Source organism: Cibotium barometz, chromosome 58, assembly GCF_041138505.1.
Source record: "Cibotium barometz isolate CiBa-2024 chromosome 58, ASM4113850v1, whole genome shotgun sequence".
Classification (NCBI taxonomy): Eukaryota; Viridiplantae; Streptophyta; class Polypodiopsida; order Cyatheales; family Cibotiaceae; genus Cibotium; species Cibotium barometz.
The window spans coordinates 17,456,181-17,475,243 of NC_141103.1; the positions used below are offsets into that span (position 1 = coordinate 17,456,181).

The window sequence follows — 19,063 nt, forward strand, 5'->3', positions numbered from 1 at the left end:
GAAATTACCAAACAATTGGACTATGCATGATGTCTTCCATGTCTCATAGTTAAAGCCGTATGTTGGACCATCCTTACAAGAGGTTCCGAATGAGCAACAGCCTGAAGTCATCGAGCCCGAGCAAATTCTGCTCCATAAGTGGAAGCATGGTTCCGATCACAGAATCCGATAGCTCTATACAAAGTTCAAGGACCGAGGCACTCACGAAGCCATTTGGTTGGATGAGGATTTCTTCCAAGAGTACCCCCAGTTATTGGCGGACTACTTGGAGGCCATGCAACTACCGCGAAGCTAAGGAGGAGGAAATGTCACATACACAATGCAATGAGGTGCAATGTGACACACTCGCTCATAACAGTGCTATACTTATATAGATGTTTAATACCCTTTTAGGATTAATTATCACCTCATTGTGAGCCCCATTCTGGGACATGTCATGTCGATGGTGGAAGAGTCAAAGCAAGAGTTGATGCAGTGCCAGATTTCATCTCAAATAACCGGTAGATTCCCAAGGAGGCAATAACGCCTACCATTCAAGTATGTCTCTCTGAATACAGAGTGGAAGATGAGAATAGTGCCACAATAGTTTCCGAGGAGACAAAAAAGTCTCCCATATCGGAAGAGCATCCATTGACAAAGGAGCCAAAAGAAGAGTTAGAAGTTCCAATGGAGGTAGTAGCGGCAAAGGACTCAAAAAGTTGGGAGCTGAACCTACAAAAAGACCAAGTCAAGAAACAACCAAAGGTGCATGGTTTGTCCCAAAGCTCCAAGTTCGGTAAGAGGGGATGTCATGTGCACACCTTCCGATGGTGCCACATAGACATGATTATTTCTTGCAGTCGCCTAAAGAGGCTGTATATGGGCAATTTGGAGCAGTTTTGGGAGCCTTAATGGTGCCCACGACATGGACCAGTTGGGACACCTTTTGGGTATAGTTTGGAAGCTAAATATGACATTTTGGACATTATTATGTAGGTGAAAAAAGGCAAAACCAACCTAAATACGACCTGCTATCAAGATCCCTATGAAAAGGCAAGCCACAGGTCATTTATAGGCATTCAGAGACAAAGGTTGCAGAGCCAAGACCAAGGGCATGTAGCCACAACACCTAGATCAGCCAAGTACACCTCCACATCAGCGTTTTCCACTAACGCACAGAGAAGGGCGGTAAGCATTTAGTTTATGCATAGCATTCAAGAGTCAGATTTGTGATCTGCAATCATTGTAATTACTCATCGATTCAGTAATATAATTAGGAGTACTTTAGGTAAAGAGTCTCTCTTTTCTCCTTCTCTCTACTCATCATTGTGCATGTGATTAGCGTTTATCTTACTTGCTTAGTGTTAATCATCATCAATCACCCTTCTGCATATTTAGCATGTTACACTTTTACAATCACAAACCACGAACCCTGGTGGCTGCTCTACATAAATCTCCTCCTCGAGATTCCCGTTGAGGAAAGCTGATTTTACATCCATTTGGAGAACAGGCCACCTCCCTTCAGCCACCAACGCAAGGACAGTGCAGATTGTGCGTAACCTCCCTATGGGAGCAAAAGTCTCATGAAAGTCAAAACCTCCCACATGTACAAACCATTGTGCCTTGTACTTTTCCAAAGTACAATCACACCTATATTTTGCTTTGTAAACCCACTTAATACCAATTAGCTTGCCTCTAGGAGGGCGATCTATAAGGTCCCAAGTGTGGTTTTCAACGATGGAATCATATTATGGTTGCATGGTTTCCATCCAATTCGGAACCCTTGTGCTTCAACAAGATTAGTGGGCTCTTGAAGCTTGAGTACCTCTAACATGAGAGCATAGTTCACAAGATTATCCTAAGTCCTATTTTTATCCTCTAACCTTTTGGATCTACAAACATCTTGAGGCACATCCTCAATGACCGGATCTTCTACTTCATCCTAAAGTTGCCTATATCACTTAGGGAATAGCTTACCCTTTTGTGACACAGCATGCTCTAGTTCTTCAGCTTCAAAATCCATCTCCATAGAAAATGGTGCAGGTTGACCTCCATCGGAATGTGGGAAAGTCTACTCTGCATTTGTGGCACAGCATGCTCTAGTTCTTCATCTTCAAAGTCATCTCCATAGAAAATGATAACGGTTGCCCTCCATCGGAATGTGAGGAAGTCTATGCTACATGTAGAAATTGTGTTGATTTGGTGATTTCCTTGTTACACAATGAAGAACTCTTCCATCGACGTGGAATACCACATCACGGCTCACTATGATCTTATTTGCCTGAGGGTCATAGAGAAGATATCCCTTCATGTTGTAACCCAAGAACACGCATTTTGGGTTTTGGCATCTCTAAGCATTTTCCCATCTTACAATCCTCACTACCCATGCAAGATTTGCACCTCCAACACCCCCCTCCAATCGAGCATGGAAGGAAGTGGCCTGCAACACCATGAACCGGGACTCCAACACCATGAACCGGGACTCCGATACCATCTTGAAAACCAAGAGTTGCCATGCTACCCATGATGCGTCCGATACCACACCATGGCAGGGACGGCGGATGGCCAACAAATGTGCCCAGCATGCTCCCCAAAGCCACTAGCACCCCTAGAGGCACACACATCCACATGGACCTGCAAAGCCGCTGGATTTGCTATGGATTATGAATTAAGAGTGTCTACTTCCTGTTTCATCTTCTTTTTTTTTAGGTATGCAAGGGGGTATACCCCCCATATACCACACAGGTAAATGCCCATTACCCCCTTCTTTGTGTTATATACAGGGGGTTTTGTAAAGATAGCAGAACCCAGATGATAGGGTAAGTTTTAAAGAGTCAAGGCCTGGTGCCAGTAGCAGGTGGATCATGCCAATAAACTCCTTATGGAGCGGGAGAGTGAAGGAAGAAGGAGGAGGCTATGAAGGCTAAGAGGGCTAAAAGCAGGTGGGAGTAGGGGGCAGTGCACAGCAGGTGTAGGGCAGCAAGAACAGAAAAGGGGCAGCAGAGGGGAGGTTCAAGCAAGGACGACAGCAAGATAGAATAGGCAGCAGAGAAGAGTATTGAAAGGGAGAGAAGCAAGAGAGGGAGACAAACCATACCACTGGCTTTGCTACAATAAGACAACAATCATGGAGTATCTATCTTAGGGTTTCAGTAATACCTTGCTCATCAAGCAGTTTTTGCAGATCTGAGGGTCCTAAGCATGCCACAGCCCGAAGCATACGCTGTTTCAATTCAGAAACATCACACGGTCCAAACCTGGGTTTCACCTGAAGAGAGCAAGAAAAACTTCAATCTCCAAAAGAGCACATGAAACCCATCCATATATGCACAGTGATCTGCATAAGATGTTGACTGCAATCAGAGCAAACCGAAATTGACAATTGGTTTTTACAACTTTCTTACAAATGTGTACACTTCACCCATCCCGATGCCCTCCAATATGGACTCAAGTACTTCTTGGGCATTTGATTCATCCGATGTGCCAGACAAGGGCCTCATTTTTTTGATATTTGCCTCCAATTTCGTTAAAGTTTCTTCCGAACAAAACGGCAAGACCTGATTCTCAAATCAAACCGTACCATGAGTGCATAAAAAAAACCTCCATTCATGCATCTATGTTGCAATGCTTTTGAAAAATGTGCACACCTGCACTAGAAAACCTTGTGCAGATTGTACCATACCATCCTTCTTGAGCGTCACACCTAGTCCAATAGCTGTGTTCACCTATAGATTGTAAGCCAAAGAAAATGGAGGGGTTACAGAACCTGCAAAGATGATTTGACAACCTAGCAAAGAAATTTGTCCCCAACCCCAGGCCTGACATGCACATGCACGCATGCACGTGCATGCACACCAACACCCACGTGCACATGTGCTTAATTATTCTATTGCAAGAAGGATGATCCAGCATTCCAAAAATGATGTAGCAAGATGTTGGCATGGCAGAGAGGATGTTTTTTGCCAAGCACCACATTGTCATACGAATGATATGCCCAGTCAAGATATCAATAACAACCATGGAAAGAAAAATGCAAATAAATGCAAAGTTTCAATAAGAACAATGTGCAAACTTTGAGATCTTCTGAAACATGGATGCCAAATGAGGTCAGCAAACTCACACGTGTAAAATCCCTGGATTTATTCAACTCTGCAGCTGAGGTACAAGGAAGTTTAACACTTGATTATTGAGATCACTGTTCTGATTGTTTCAAGGTTGGTATGATACAGGGCTGAATAGACTCTTGCATGCTATGCCACACCACATGCAAATCAATTTGACAAGTTCTACGTTCAGGAAGTTCAAACTTCAACTTGCGAACTGTAAATAGAGGACAGCCATGGACCTAGTTATGATGGAGAGTAGAGACTTTGGTCATGAAAAGGTTACAGAGACGTGCAAACCCATTCTCCCATCCCAACAAAAAAAAAGATCTTCCTTCTAACCCCTGCAAGAAGAGATTGTGTACATAGAACCAGGTAGGGATGGATCCCTCAAAAAGGGCCTGTCATAGTAAGTGACTCTACAACGTACCATAGCCAACATAGTCATTATAAACATGTAAGGTGTTAAAGCAGCTCCTAACCCCCATTCAAAAACGGCAAGCCAAGAACATTCCAATGTATATATACTTCCATATGAGCATGTAGGTTATCTGCCAAAGCGCAGGAATTTCCAAAACTCATATTAAATATCTAATTCAACATGATTAAGAATTGACACTGAAATTAACAATTATACAGCACAAAGCAGGATGATTGTGTTGATGGCAAGCCTCTCTTAAATAGAGGGCAAAGGGTTACAATTCAGGAGTCAGGCCCCCTGTGTGGAGGTGTGACCTTGATTGAAGAGTGATGCCACTTTGAGTAGTTGTCTCTTCGAAGAGAAGTCTTTTTAGGTAACCCTTGTAACGGGGTGTGAGCTTTCAATAATGTTTCTTTGAGTAGTTGTGTCCCTTTTGGAAGAGGCGAGTCTTTTTAGGTAACCCTTGTAATGGGGTATGACCTTTCAATGTATTTGAGCCTTGGAAGGACTTTCTCATGGCCCGCATCTCTGCTTGCACTCCAATTCTTGGAACTCCCTAGTCCCCGAGCTCAAGATGGATCTTCACAAAGATGAGGACCCACGGACTTGGCCCAGCCTTCAAGGACCGATTCCCGGCCAGCCTCTTCCAAGCATGGGACCACATTCATTCTGCTCTTCACTAGTCTCCCCCAGCCCTAGACAAGGAGAGACTTTGGCAACCACTCATTTGGAACCCTTGATTATCCTTCCTAGTGGCCACATGTAAGGTTCTCATCCTCACGTCTCATGGGGCGCATCAAGCGAGGAACCAGCATAGTCCCTTGGAGAGTGGCTCACCTTCAAGCGTCTCCCGCCGAAGGCTCAGGAAAGGAGCCTAGTTGGGATCCAAGGCAAAGACAGCACCTTCAACATCGACTCCTCTATCCCTCCTCAGTGGCTCGCACCGGCCAGGACCCGCCTCCCCTTGAGTGGGTAGGAGTTTTTACCAGACATGATATCCCGATGGAAGTCTATGGTGCAGATGGAAGCACCCTCATGACTTTCTCTATCGGGCTACAAGGCAGATTGAGCCGATCCCCCCCTCGACAGAGGACCTCAAATGCTGCACTTTACAAAGGGTGAGAGTGATTGGGTTTCATGACCACAGATGGCACGTCGACCCACCCCCAGCCAAAGTGGCCAAAGAGAGATTTTGGAGATTATGGTTATGGGAGGGCCGGCCACTAATGCGGCTACAATGGGATCCTAGTAAATGGTAGTGGCACAATCCCTTCACCCCCGAGGGTGCCCTTGACATCCCCTTCTTTGTTAATAAATCCATCTCGGCCACAAGATTCAGATGCTAGAGGTTGATAGTATGCCAGCGGGCAGTAGTACACTCATAGACTCAAGGCATACCCACATGTTTCCTTCGTGATTTTTGGAAGCAGCTGTGGGAAAGCTTCTAGCCACAGAAGATTACTCTTTTCCTTTGGCAGATAACTCACAGGAGCTTGGCAGTGGGCACCTGGCTGGCAGTTGGAGGTTGGCCGGCTCTCTATTTTAGATGTGGACACCCTCTAGAATCACAGCGGCATTGCCTTTGGGATTTTCCCAAGGCACAGCAGGTTTGGTTGCACATACTCCGCATCTTCACCATGGACTATGGCACAAGCCCGCACCATCACCTGGAGGTGGTAGCCTGGGCTTCCGAGACAACACAGGCCCTAGCATATGAGGAGGGACAAGACCTCGCCCTTCTTCTCTCCCACCACAGAATCATGACAGCCCCAGTAGTGAGGAGTCCCATAGGCCCCTATCAAAGGTGGGAGATCATCAACAGTATAGCAGCATGGCACATTTGGCATGCTCGCTGTAGCAAGGTCGTAGAGGGCACTGCCATGCCACTCACTGAGTCCATCCAAAGCATATGGACGGACATCATACACACCCTCCGTGGCTAGTGGAAGAACTTTGAGGCGGCTCTGAGCGTATGCACAAGCGCCGAGAGGCTTTTTTGCAGATCTGGAGCAGCGGTCCTTTCCTCAGGGTCAAAGAAAGCAAGGTTACTTGACTTTACAGGCCACCTATTTGGCTATTCCCCCCTCCCCCCCATTGTATGAGATAGCCTTCCTCCAAGATCTGCCAGCCAGCGAGGAAGAGCCCCTATCTGTCCCCCCTATTGTTTTCTTGTCTCCGATGATTGAGATTGGATCATGTACTTAGCCATTTTGATTTTTGGTAAGTAATGGAAGGATCTTTTCTTGGGGCCCGGGCGGGGGTGTTGGGGGGGGGGGGGGGGGGGGGGGGGAGGGGGTGTTGTTGGAGAGGGGAAGTTTTTCCAAATATTTTTTTTGAAAGGGTATGACTTTTCAGTAATGTCTCTTAGAGTGAATAACATAATTATTATTTGGTAAATGGAAGACTCCACAGTGAGATGAATTGAATGTGGAGTTCTTTTTGCAGTTTTGGCCTGTGCTTGAAGAGTCACTTCTGCTTATCATCAATCAGGCTTGGAATTCGGGCGTCATGCCTTTTGCTTGGCAGGAGGGACTGATAAGACTAGTGCCAAAAAAGGATTTGTGTCAAAAACTTTCTGAATAGGGGTATCCATCCAGCGCAATATGGTTTTGTGCCTCGTAGACAAATAACAGATAACATTGCTAATGTCAATGTTGGCATGATGTATGCAAAATATACCAAGTAGGATGTGATCTTATTGTAGGTTGATATTGCTAAGGCTTTTGATATAGTCTAATGGGATTACATTGCAGAAGTCATGGCGAAAGTTGGGCTTCGGTCCAAAAATGATGAACATAATTTACTGGTTGTATCGAGATAATGCATTTTGGGAAAAGACTTATCCCCTCGATGGGTTTTGGGTAGATCTGTTCGACAAGGCTACCCTCTCAGTGCCTTGCTCTATGCTATTGCTTCTTCACATATATAGATAAGTTTGTTGGAAATAAGTGCACACTAGGTGTACTATTTCTCTTGTCTAGTTTCAGTCTTTGTGTCTTGAGTCTAGTGCCATGTGGCACCTCTACATTTATCCCATAAGTGAGTCTACTCAATCTTGTACTTCTCACCTATAAATTGTAGGTGTCACATCAATGAATGTATCAATCTTGTGTCTTGTCTACACTCATCTCAAGTAACTCTTTGTCTTTCATTTGTTCTTGTTTCATTTCTAGTTTTGCTCTTGCTTTCATATTTTCTACATGGTATCAGAGCATGCTGCTCCTGCCCTGTGTTGCCCGCCATAACTTCAGGCCACCATCTCCCTAGCTGCACTCAGCTTGTAGGACCAGCCTATACACATTCTGCACAGGCTGCGCCGGCCTGAATTTTCTGCGCCAGTTTCTTTTTGCTGTCCGCCCTGCGCCGGCCTGTTTTCCAGTTGCTGCTGCTGGCGCTTCATCCTCTACAGGTTGCGCATCAATCCATACCTGCAGCTACTGTCGGCCTCCCTCTCTGGATGAGTAGCACTTGTACTGCTTATTCACAGGAGCTGTATTACACCTCTGCAGCAGCCTACGTCTATCTGCTGGAGGCGGTGTTTCTTTATCTACAGGCTACGCATCATCTAAAGGCAGTTCAGTTCTGCCATCGATTCCTCTTGAAGAATCTACAAGGTACTGTGCATTGTCTCCCTTCAGTTTGCCGGTCAGTCCTTTTCTTATCCTCATATCTGCAAACTGCTAGTTCCTCATGCTTCGATGGGCTGTCACATGCTATGGCCTTGACAAGTGGTGAGAGAGCCGGCTTCTAAAAACAGTTTGGATCTCTTCTTTCATTCATTTCTGCAATCTTGTAAGGGAATAGACACTGCCCTTGCATTTTAGCAAGAGGTAAGACCTTCCCACATGGCCTCTTCTACTCATTCTCTCATGTCTATCGACAAATTCAATGGCTCCAACTTTCATACTTGGCAAATCAAAATCAAGTGCCATCTTATGAAAGAAGGTCTTTGGGACGTTGTTCACCATGCTGCTCCCGAAGATTCCGACACTGAGCAAGTTATCACTTATGCTCCCACTGCCAAGAATGACAAAGCCTATGCTATCATCCTGCTCGGTCTTGGAGATGATTACATTCATCACATCTCCGACATACAGTCGGCTTCTCGAGCATGGATCACTTTGGATACCCTTTTTGGACCCCGTTCTAAAAACTCTAAGATTGCACTTATGATCTCATTCTTTGATCTATATATGCAGGAGGGAGCTACTGTAGCCTCTCATGTCAATTATTTTCGCAGTCTTATGGTTCAGCTTGCATCAGTGAAGTCCCCCATCTCCGAAGATATTGCTATTGCTGTGCTTCTCAAAAGCTTACCTGACACCTATGCTACTCTTGTCACTACCTTCAAGGTATCACAATAATCCTACTCTTGAAGGTATCATCAATGCTCTCCAAGAAGAGGAAAGAACAAAACAACAAAAGGTAACTGACACTGCATTTTTAGCAAAGAAAGGAGGTTCTAAGGTAAGAAAGCCTTGCCACCCATTGTGGGAAAACTAATCATATGGAGAAGGACTGCTTCAAGGCTCATCCATGCACCATTTGTGGCCGTGATAATCACCGGGAGAAGGACTGCTACTCTAAAACCTCTACATCAGTCCCTACATCTACCTCAGCCCATGTTGCTGCAGCATCTACATCAGCAGATCTTGCTGTTCATTCCTCACATGATGAGGAGTGGGCTTTCTGATTACTTCACCTTTTCTTGTCTACCACTTTGACCACCGATGATGTAGGTCAAGGGGTTCTAGTGTCTTACTCATTATGCTCTCTCTTGTCCCTACCCAAGAGGCAGAGATTGCCCTTGAGGAGGGGATGTCTTCAAGGTCCATCTGTTTGTCTACAGTCAGTCTTCTGTCTATCTAGTCTTGTCTGTCTGTCTATCTGTCTATCAAATCTGACTGTGTCTTGTTTTAGATCCATCTTGTCCCTATCCTTGTGGACCCATATGAGGATATCACTTGAGGAGGGGTGTCTCTGGATCTTTTGTCTCTCATGTCTCGTCTCTCAGTCTATCAGTCTTTATGTCTGTCTTCTAGTCTTGTCCATCTTGTCTTCTAGCTTGTCTCTCAATCCTTGTCTAGTCTCTCTGTCTTGGTCTTATCTTTTGTCATGTTATAGTCTTGTCTTTTGTCTTCCTCCTAGTGTCCACTTAAGGAGGGTGTTGGAAATAAGTGCACACTAGGTGTACTATTTCTCTTGTCTAGTTTCAGTCTTTGTGTCTTGAGTCTAGTGCCATGTGGCACCTCTACATTTATCCCATAAGTGAGTCTACTCAATCTTGTACTTCTCACCTATAAATTGTAGGTGTCACATCAATGAATGTATCAATCTTGTGTCTTGTCTACACTCATCTCAAGGTAACTCTTTGTCTTTCATTTGTTCTTGTTTCATTTCTAGTTTTGCTCTTGCTTTCATATTTTCTACAAAGTTCACTAAGGCTGACAAATTATATGGTCGGTATTTGGTTGCTCATGCATATGCTGATGACTCCTTTCCTCAAAATATGCAATCACATCTGCAATGTCTCATGAACGCCTTGCATATGTTTGGAATGATAGCAAGTCTTTTTATCAATTTTAAAAAATCAAAACTGTTGCCCCTTAGCGAAGCTCAATGGACAGCATTCTATGGCGTGGGCAAATCATATCGCCTACACAACATGTCACACATTTGGGATATCCTATGGGATGGAATATTTCACTTTCACTTCGTGATGCTACAAGTTGGGTGCTGCAAAAACTTATGATTCAATTGGAATATTGGAAACTCTCTACTTAGCCACCATGTCAGATTGAGAATAGTTCAATCGATTTTGAAGGGTTATATTCAGTTTTTTTTCCCTCTTCTAGCATGGCCTAAAAACCAAATCTCTTGTTTTATGACAAAAAGCATTGAGATCTTTTGGGAAAATTCTCATTATAAGAAGGCCTTACGTCTCCTTAAGTATGAGTCCATATGCTCGCCGAAAATGCATTGAGGGCTTAACATTCTGAATATCCATTATCATGTTTTGACACGTAAATCCACTCTTCTTTTGACTTTTCTCGGGCAGTAACAACCCTGGACGCTTATGATTGCAGCTCTCTGCTTTCATGTGAGCACCTCCCTAGCTCATTCCAAGTTTTAACTAAAGACCACAATACTTTCCAAAAGAAATTTATAGCACGAAGAAAAGGTCTCTAAACATTATCAAAAATATCCTTTGCTTAAGGATAAAGTAATTAAACATACATAAAAACAAATAAACGAAAAAAGGCATACCTGTTCACTGCTTGCTAGGTAATGGGCAATGTCTTCAGCAATTTCTCCAGAAAATATTGGTACTGTTCCTCTGAGAACAACCAACTATCTAGTTTGATCAAGTGATTATCTTGCTTTCTAGCATTTAAACCACATGAGAAGACAATTTCATCGAGAATTATATAAATTCAACCCCGAAACATATAAGGTGTGCGTTCTGGCCCTCTACAGATCATTCCCATCCAAATGGTATGGGCTTGGACAGGGAAGATTCCCTGTCAGTAACCAGCAGTGGCAGATCATCACAGTTTTTCATGTGTGCACAGGCCTGTAAAGCCCCTCAGTATCCCTTGATGATTAAAACCAACTTTGAAAAAAATAACAATTAGCCAACTAACTTACACATATGGTTGTTTCCAGTTTGGATGGAAACGGGAGACATTCAACATACCAGATCCTACTGCAGCGCCAACGTTAAGCTGCATCACATGCTGCAAAGTTATTCAGTAGCTTTGTACTTGCACTCGTCAATGATATCGAAGTCATGCACCAGATATTTAAGCATGAAAACGAACACAAGACACGTCAAGTTTGCTATGTAACCTGTAATCATAAATCCTTATCCTTCAGAAAAGTAAGTCTATTTTTTTATGTTTCTAATGATTTCACGTATCGGTTACATCATGAAACGAAAATAATGTTAACCCTAGGTCTTGTTCCACAGGCTAATATTCAAAAACACAAATCATAAGCTAAAACTTTTCAATCTCACAACCCCCTCCTCTCAGGGGCTTCTTCTCCCTCACTTGGTTGATAGAACACACAAGCACAAAGATTTTACCTGAATATGTCGTGAGCAGGCCTTGCACATGGGCATTTAAATGTCTGAACTCCTCCTCTAGCCAAACAACATAACCCTCTATTTGCAAACTCAGCTCCTCCCAGTGGCACCTCTCCTTGCATTTGAGATTTCCATGGGGCTCCCCACCCCCCACACACACACCTGCAGGCCCCCAGGCCCTGTTTGCCATCATGAGCCTCTAATCATAATGAGCTCATAATTGAACCTACTCTAATAGGGATCTTCTTTGGCACAGAGCAGGGGTGTATGGATTCATCTCTTATGAATGTAAGTAAAGTCTCACGATAATCACTTAATTTACCAACAAGACCCATGCTAATTGAGAAACATACCGTGGCAGGCCATGACCCACAGATGGCATTTGGCACACTATCTCACCATGGGCTAATCCAAAATCGAACCAGTATCTTTTATTTTTCTTGCTTGTTTCGATTCATTTATGTAAAGATTGTTTCCTTGATACTCGATTTGAGCAATAAATTTTCCTATTACATTGGCCTTGTTGGAAATAAGTGCACACTAGGTGTACTATTTCTCTAGTCTAGTTTCAGTTCAGTCTTTGTGTCTTGAGTCTAGTGCCATATGGCACCTCTACATTTATCCCATAAGTGAGTCTACTCAATCTTGTACTTCTCACCTATAAATTGTAGGTGTCACATCAATGAATCTTAATCTTGTGTCTTGTCTACACTCATCTCAAGGTAACTCTTTGTCTTTCATTTTTTTTGTTTTTGTTCTTGTTCCATTTCTAGTCTGCTCTAGCTTTCATGTTTCTCTACATGGTATCAGAGCAAGTTTTTAGGGTTTCCCTGTTTTTCTTATGAGCTTTCGCCATTCTCTCCAAGTTGTCCCACTCAACTCAGCGCAGCCCATCTGTTGCCCTGCGTAGATCTGCACATGTTGTGTAACTTGACTTGCATTTGTTGTCCAACGTCGCCTCTCAAGCTACACGTGCTGCCCAGCCTATTCACATTCTGAACCACCCTGCACCGGCCTGAACCTTCTGTCCGCCAGCTTTTGCTGTCCGCCGGCCTGTTTTCCAGTTGCTGCTGCTGGCGCTTCATCCTCTACAGGTTGCGCATCACTCCATACCTGCAGCTACTGTCGGCCTCCCTCTCTGGATGAGCAGCACTTGTACTACTTATTCACAGGAGCTGTATTACACCTCTGCAGCAGTCTACGTCTATCTGCTGGAGGCGATGTTTCTTCATCTACAGTCTACGCATCATCTAAAGGCAGTTCAGTCCTCTTGACGAATCTACAAGGTATTGTGCATTGTCTCCTTCAGTTTGCTGGTCAATCCTTTTCCTATCCTCATATCTGCAAACTGCTAGTTCCTCATGCTTCGATGGGCTGTCACATGCTATGGCCCTGACAAGTGGTGAGAGAGCCGGCTTCTAAAAACAGTTTGGATCTCTTCTTTCATTCATTTCTGCAATCTTGTAAGGGAATAGACACTGCCCTTGCATTTTAGCAAGAGGTAAGACCTTCCCACATGGCCTCTTCTACTCATTCTCTCATGTCTATCGACAAATTCAATGGCTCCAACTTTCATACTTGGCAAATCAAAATCAAGTGCCATCTTATGAAAGAAGGTCTTTGGGACGTTGTTCACCATGCTGCTCCCGAAGATTCCGACACTGAGCAAGTTATCACTTATGCTCCCACTGCTAAGAATGACAAAGCCTATGCTATCATCCTGCTCGGTCTTGGAGATGATTACATTCATCACATCTCCGACATACAGTCTGCTTCTCGAGCATGGATCACTTTGGATACCCTTTTTGGACCCCGTTCTAAAAACTCTAAGATTGCACTTATGATCTCATTCTTTGATCTATATATGCAGGAGGGAGCTACTATAGCCTCTCATGTCAATTATTTTCGCAGTCTTATGGTTCAGCTTTCATCAGTGAAGTCCCCCATCTCCGAAGATATTGCTATTGCTGTGCTTCTCAAAAGCTTACCTGACACCTATGCTACTCTTGTCACTACCTTCAAGTATCACAATAATCCTACTCTTGAAGGTATCATCAATGCTCTCCAAGAAGAGGAAAGAATAAAACAACAAAAGGTAACTGACACTGCATTTTTAGCAAAGAAAGGAGGTTCTAAGGTAAGAAAGCCTTGCACCCATTGTGGAAAAACTAATCATATGGAGAAGGACTGCTTCAAGGCTCATCCATGCACCATTTGTGGCCGTGATAATCACCGGGAGAAGGACTGCTACTCTAAAACCTCTACATCAGCCCCTGCATCTACCTCAGCCCATGTTGCTGCAGCATCTACATCAGCAGATCTTGCTGTTCATTCCTCACATGATGAGGAATGGACCTTCTGATTACTTTACCTTTCTTGTCTACCACTTTGACCACCGATGATGTAGGTCAAGGGGTTCTAGTGTCTTACTCATTATGCTTTTTGACCTCTCTCTTGTCCCTACCTAAGAGGCAGAGATTGCCATCTTGTCCCTATCCTTGTGGACCCATATGAGGATATCACTTGAGGAGGGGTGTCTCAGGATCTTTTGTCTCTCATGTCTTGTCTCTCAGTCTATCAGTCTTTATGTCTGTCTTCTAGTCTTGTCTTTTTGTCTTCCTCCTAGTGTCCACTTAAGGAGGGTGTTGGAAATAAGTGCACACTAGGTGTACTATTTCTCTAGTCTAGTTTCAGTTCAGTCTTTGTGTCTTGAGTCTAGTGCCATGTGGCACCTCTACATTTATCCCATAAGTGAGTCTACTCAATCTTGTACTTCTCACCTATAAATTGTAGGTGTCACATCAATGAATCTTAATCTTGTGTCTTGTCTACACTCATCTCAAGGTAACTCTTTGTCTTTCATTTTTTTGGTTTTTGTTCTTGTTCCATTTCTAGTCTGCTCTAGCTTTCATGTTTCTCTACAGGCCTCAGTCCCAACCCCCACTCTACAAGATATAGCATGGAAAGCCCATTATTAGCATCACCACACAGAAGACTAAGCTAGATGCCTCCATCACACATTGAACAGAAATGGGAATGGAAACAGCTATTGTCTGCCCCCTGAAACTAGGAAACAGAAATGGCAAGGAAACAGAAACCAAGAAAGTTTGGAAGAGTCAGGAATCGGCAAAATAGTTGGGGAGAATAGAGGGAAGACGATATCATAATTGGGGGGAATAGTGAAGACATTCAGGAACAATCACAACTTGGACAGCACTAGAAGGGGCAAACCAAAGGAGGATGAGCATAGATTGGAAAATGGGAAACAAAAATGGAAGTGGCAACTCTGAGGAAACAGAGTTCCTTCATTTTTGGGCTAGCAAGTGGCCATTGCCTGTGACTAATCTCTCTCACTACAAAAGACCTACCAATTTTCCCCAAGCACCAAGGGATGCACTCGCTACATACAATTATGTGAACAACTTAGTGGTGCCAAGTGATGTCATCAAAAGATTCATTGGAATTTGTCAGTTCAAGGAATCACCAAAACCCAAGAAATAGCAAAAATGATATTGGAACTCGCCTTTTTGTTGATTTTTAGAGGAAGATCACATAAGGCATTCTCCACAAATCCTTTCACCCACCCTTCTTTGGTTGCTATAGCCATCACTTTCCCTAGAGGGCCATCTCCCATGAAGGTAATCTGCAACTCAGACTTGTTAAAACCCTCGATACTTTAATAAAATACATATAAAAAAAAATACAGCAACTCACACTTCACACTCCAACCACTAAACATTGATGAGATACCTGAACAGACTCTGCATCGTCTTTTAGTGCTCCAAGCAAGAGGGTTCCCATAAGGGCTCGGCCCAGAGTTGCTAAAGCCTTTCAAACGATGTAGTAAAATTTAAATAAGGCTTTAAACTGTCTAATCCATTCATTAGCTGCCAAATAAAGAACATCCACAAGGAAAAGCTTGCGGCAAATGAAGCATAACAGTGTCCTCATTTGAAATGTAAATGAGCAAGAATTGTCGACTCAATTAGGGTGTACCCATTCACTCATATCCACATGACTTTGACCTTCAGCAAGTCTTCTGTCACATCAGTACATCCTTGACCTTACCAGTACATCTCTTGTCTATCTTCAATCCATGTGAGTAAAAAAATTCATCAAAGAATTCACAGCCCTACAGGCCTGGGGTCAGCAAGTAAACAAAGTGATTACTCCATCCTAGGAACACGATAACTCGTAAAGGTGTAATGGTCACTTGTTCACTTCAGTATGGCATTTCAGTTTTCATAGTGTCATTTTGGTCATTTTTCACTACTGAAACTGCCATAGTATCATAGGAACTTTTTTGCAGGCAAACAGCGAGTACTTCAAGCTTGTTGTTCCATTTAGTGACAGAGACTTTTTTCCAGTCTCATCCCCCCAACCCCCCCCCCCCCCTCCCTTGGTGAAGCCCCCTTTTTTTAATTGTTGAGATTTTATATTTCTTGCTCAACCACCTCACCTCTTTATGAGAAAGAATGTTTGGATGCAACCTCATGAGAAGTGTTGAAGAGAATAACCTTGGTCTTCCCAAAATTCATTGTGAGGTTCCTCTCATCATAAAAACTCTAAAGTGCATGGAGGTGTCTCTATAGCTCCTCTGTTGAATCTGATATGAGGACTATGGGTGACAGGCATTGTGAAAGCGTGTCTGCGATTAACACTAAGCAAAAGAGATTATCACTAATCCCATGTTAATAAGGAAACACACAGAAGACAAGCTATACCTAATCTATTAGGTATTCCAAAAATATTCTTGGATCTTGACCTAGATCCGGTTTGTGTATACTAATCTACTTGCATACAAAAGCATGCTGATTCTTCTATGCGGGGGTTCTTGCTAACACCTGAAAGATGCCTGAGAGATCAATAAGATATATGTCTTTCAATGCCCTTTGACCTCATTTATATAGGACAGGATGGAAAGTCGTGTTCAAGACGGTTTTGCCGATTAACTGCTCACGCAAATCCTTAATATGGGTGAGGAATACATTCATAGAATCACCCTCAGTCATATGCTCCATGTCAAGCTTCTCCCGTACATAAGCTACAAGAGCTTCATTCCAGATCTAATACAACGAGACATCTCATGCACCCTTAGTAGAAGTACATGAACGGATAAGAGGAATGACTTGCCATCCACATGAGAGAATGATCAATGCATACGCATGTCCATTTTTAGCATCCCATCTAAGTTGTTCTTGTGTAGAAGGTAGAGGTGTCAGCAGTGCACTCCCACTGGAAGTAGAATCACTAGTCCCAACAATGGACCCCCCTGACGTGCTAGCTACAGGTGCAGGACTAGTAGGTCTTAACTCAGCACCAGGTACATATATCCATAAATTATTTGCAACCAATACATGCTTCATCATGTATGCCCGCATGGGATAGTTAGTACCGTCCAACTTATCCTCAACTGAAAACATGCCAAACAAGTCACTGTGTTTCCAGACATTTTCCAATAATATGTATTCACTGACTAAACACAAATCTAACTTAAACAAATACTGCAACTGAATCAAACTGTCTCAAATGTCTGCTGAATATACATACATATAACAAACTGTCTGTAAAATGCCCGAATTCCGGACAAAATATTTGAAACTTATAACCTATAAAACCTATATGGGATCAATTTTGCAAGAAATGAAAAAAACCCCCAAATTTTGCAGTAGTGTGTAGGGGCAATTTTGTAAAATTTGAAACTTGCAGGAGTTTGCATGAGCAATGGAGAGGTAAAAGATTTAGGGAAAATCTGATTTTTGAGTAAAATATGTGTAAGAGCTTGTTTCTCTGTATAAAAGTTGTGTTCTGTAAAAAAATTTGTAGCCACCCTCACTACCCTTAGTCAGGTACCCACCCTCACTCCCTTGGTCGGGCACCTCCAAGATCGTGAACCCAAGCTCGGGCAACCCCAAGTTCGTGAACCTCAAACGTGGCACCCCAAAGGGTCACCACCAGTCACACAAGGAGGGAATCTGCAGCTACCCACTTGACCGCTTGAAGCGGTGCTCACCCACTTGTGCTTGGCGCCTCTCACCTACTCCAACGGCATCTATCACTGACCACTTTTAGCACTTGGCTCGTGATGGCCCAAGGGGCCACGCCCATTGTATAAAGAGAGACCTTGGTGTACTAAGAGGGGATCCCCAATGCAATACATGGTTTTGTGGTGTCCCAACTCTTGCCTACTTCTATCTTGTGTTGTGTGCATGTCACTCTATTTAGCTCTTGTGTTGTATTCCATTCTTGAGTTTGTGTGAGTGCGTGGTGGAGTGGGACAGAGAGGTCGCCATCTCCCTAGCCTGTGCCAACTCCCAAGGGTATACTGCCCTAGAGAGGACCCTAGTGATCTTTAGTGTGCCAACACAACGGGCAACCGGGTCCGTTACAAAATTGCAGAAATTGCAGAGAGAAGAAAACCAAGTCATGCTGCAATGAAGTAAAAAATGTAGCTCTAATGTGCAAGCGACGCACAAAGTACAATTTTCCACAGCAAGTGCTTGTTACAGGCAGTGTACAGCAGCGCAATGATGACACGCAGCAAAGTACAGCAGCCACACAGGTGCCACATCAGCAGTGTACGGCTCTAGACGGCAGCACACAGTAGAGAAATGGTGTGTAGAGCTGTACTCCAGGGTGGAAGCGTGCGTGTAGAGCTGGCGAGGAGCTGGCGAGAAGGTAGCGAGAAGCTGCAGGCGAGGCGTTGGGTATGGGGGATGGAGCTCTACAAGAGAGAGGCACACAGACACACATGCTCAAGCACACACAGAGAGAAGCGTTAGAGGAGATCGATATGTGCTGGATAACATGTACTTTGATAATAATGAAATGTGTGGTACAAAGTACTATATGTCTAGGCCTTAAAGGCCAACACACAATAAGTGTGTTCACACAGGGAAAAACCCATGTCCAACCATGGTAAAAAGTGCCCATGAGTAGACTATTTCACATTGAGCTCTGCAAGAGAGAGGCACATAGACACACACGTTCAAGCACACAGAGAGAAGCATTAGAGGAGCTCGATATGTGTTGGATAACATGTACTTTGATAATAATGAAATGTGTGGTACAAAGTACTATATGTCTAGGCCTAAAAGGCCAACACACAATAAGTGTGTTCACACGGGAAAAACCCATGTCCAACCATGGTAAAAAGTGCCCATGAGTAGACTAGTTCACATTGAGCTTCTCGGAGGAGAAATGGCTAACAAACCCCCCCTGAAGTGAATGATGTGAACATAAATAGGGTGTAGCACACTACCCTCGTAGAGGCTGTAGGTTTAAAGCTTTGCGATGGTCACTAAAGGTTATGCCATAATTGTCAGGTACGAAAAGTTCGATTCGATACGGTACGTTCAAATACGGTCTTGAAACGCACCGCTAAATTTTGAAAATAAAAATACAACGGAGGTACGGTCCATTTAAAAAATACTTAAAAATATAAATATAGATGCAAAATTTAGAGAAGTTACA

At 43.5% G+C, this 19,063-nt stretch overlaps 1 protein-coding gene across 2 annotated transcripts in view; it reads right to left on the minus strand.

Annotated features, from left to right (window-relative positions):
• The window catches only part of LOC147605977 (uncharacterized), a 53,936-nt gene that overhangs the window by 17,438 nt on the left and 17,435 nt on the right, over positions 1–19,063 (minus strand). For both annotated transcript variants that reach the window (XM_086792471.1, XM_086792472.1), the window contains 7 exons: positions 15,341–15,418; positions 15,114–15,233; positions 11,152–11,228; positions 10,771–10,840; positions 3,627–3,704; positions 3,384–3,536; positions 3,139–3,247 (listed from right to left, as the gene is read on the minus strand). In XM_086792471.1, coding sequence (XP_086648597.1) covers positions 3,139–3,247; positions 3,384–3,536; positions 3,627–3,704; positions 10,771–10,840; positions 11,152–11,228; positions 15,114–15,233; positions 15,341–15,418 — 685 coding nt within the window. The remainder of the gene's footprint in view (positions 1–3,138; positions 3,248–3,383; positions 3,537–3,626; positions 3,705–10,770; positions 10,841–11,151; positions 11,229–15,113; positions 15,234–15,340; positions 15,419–19,063) is intronic.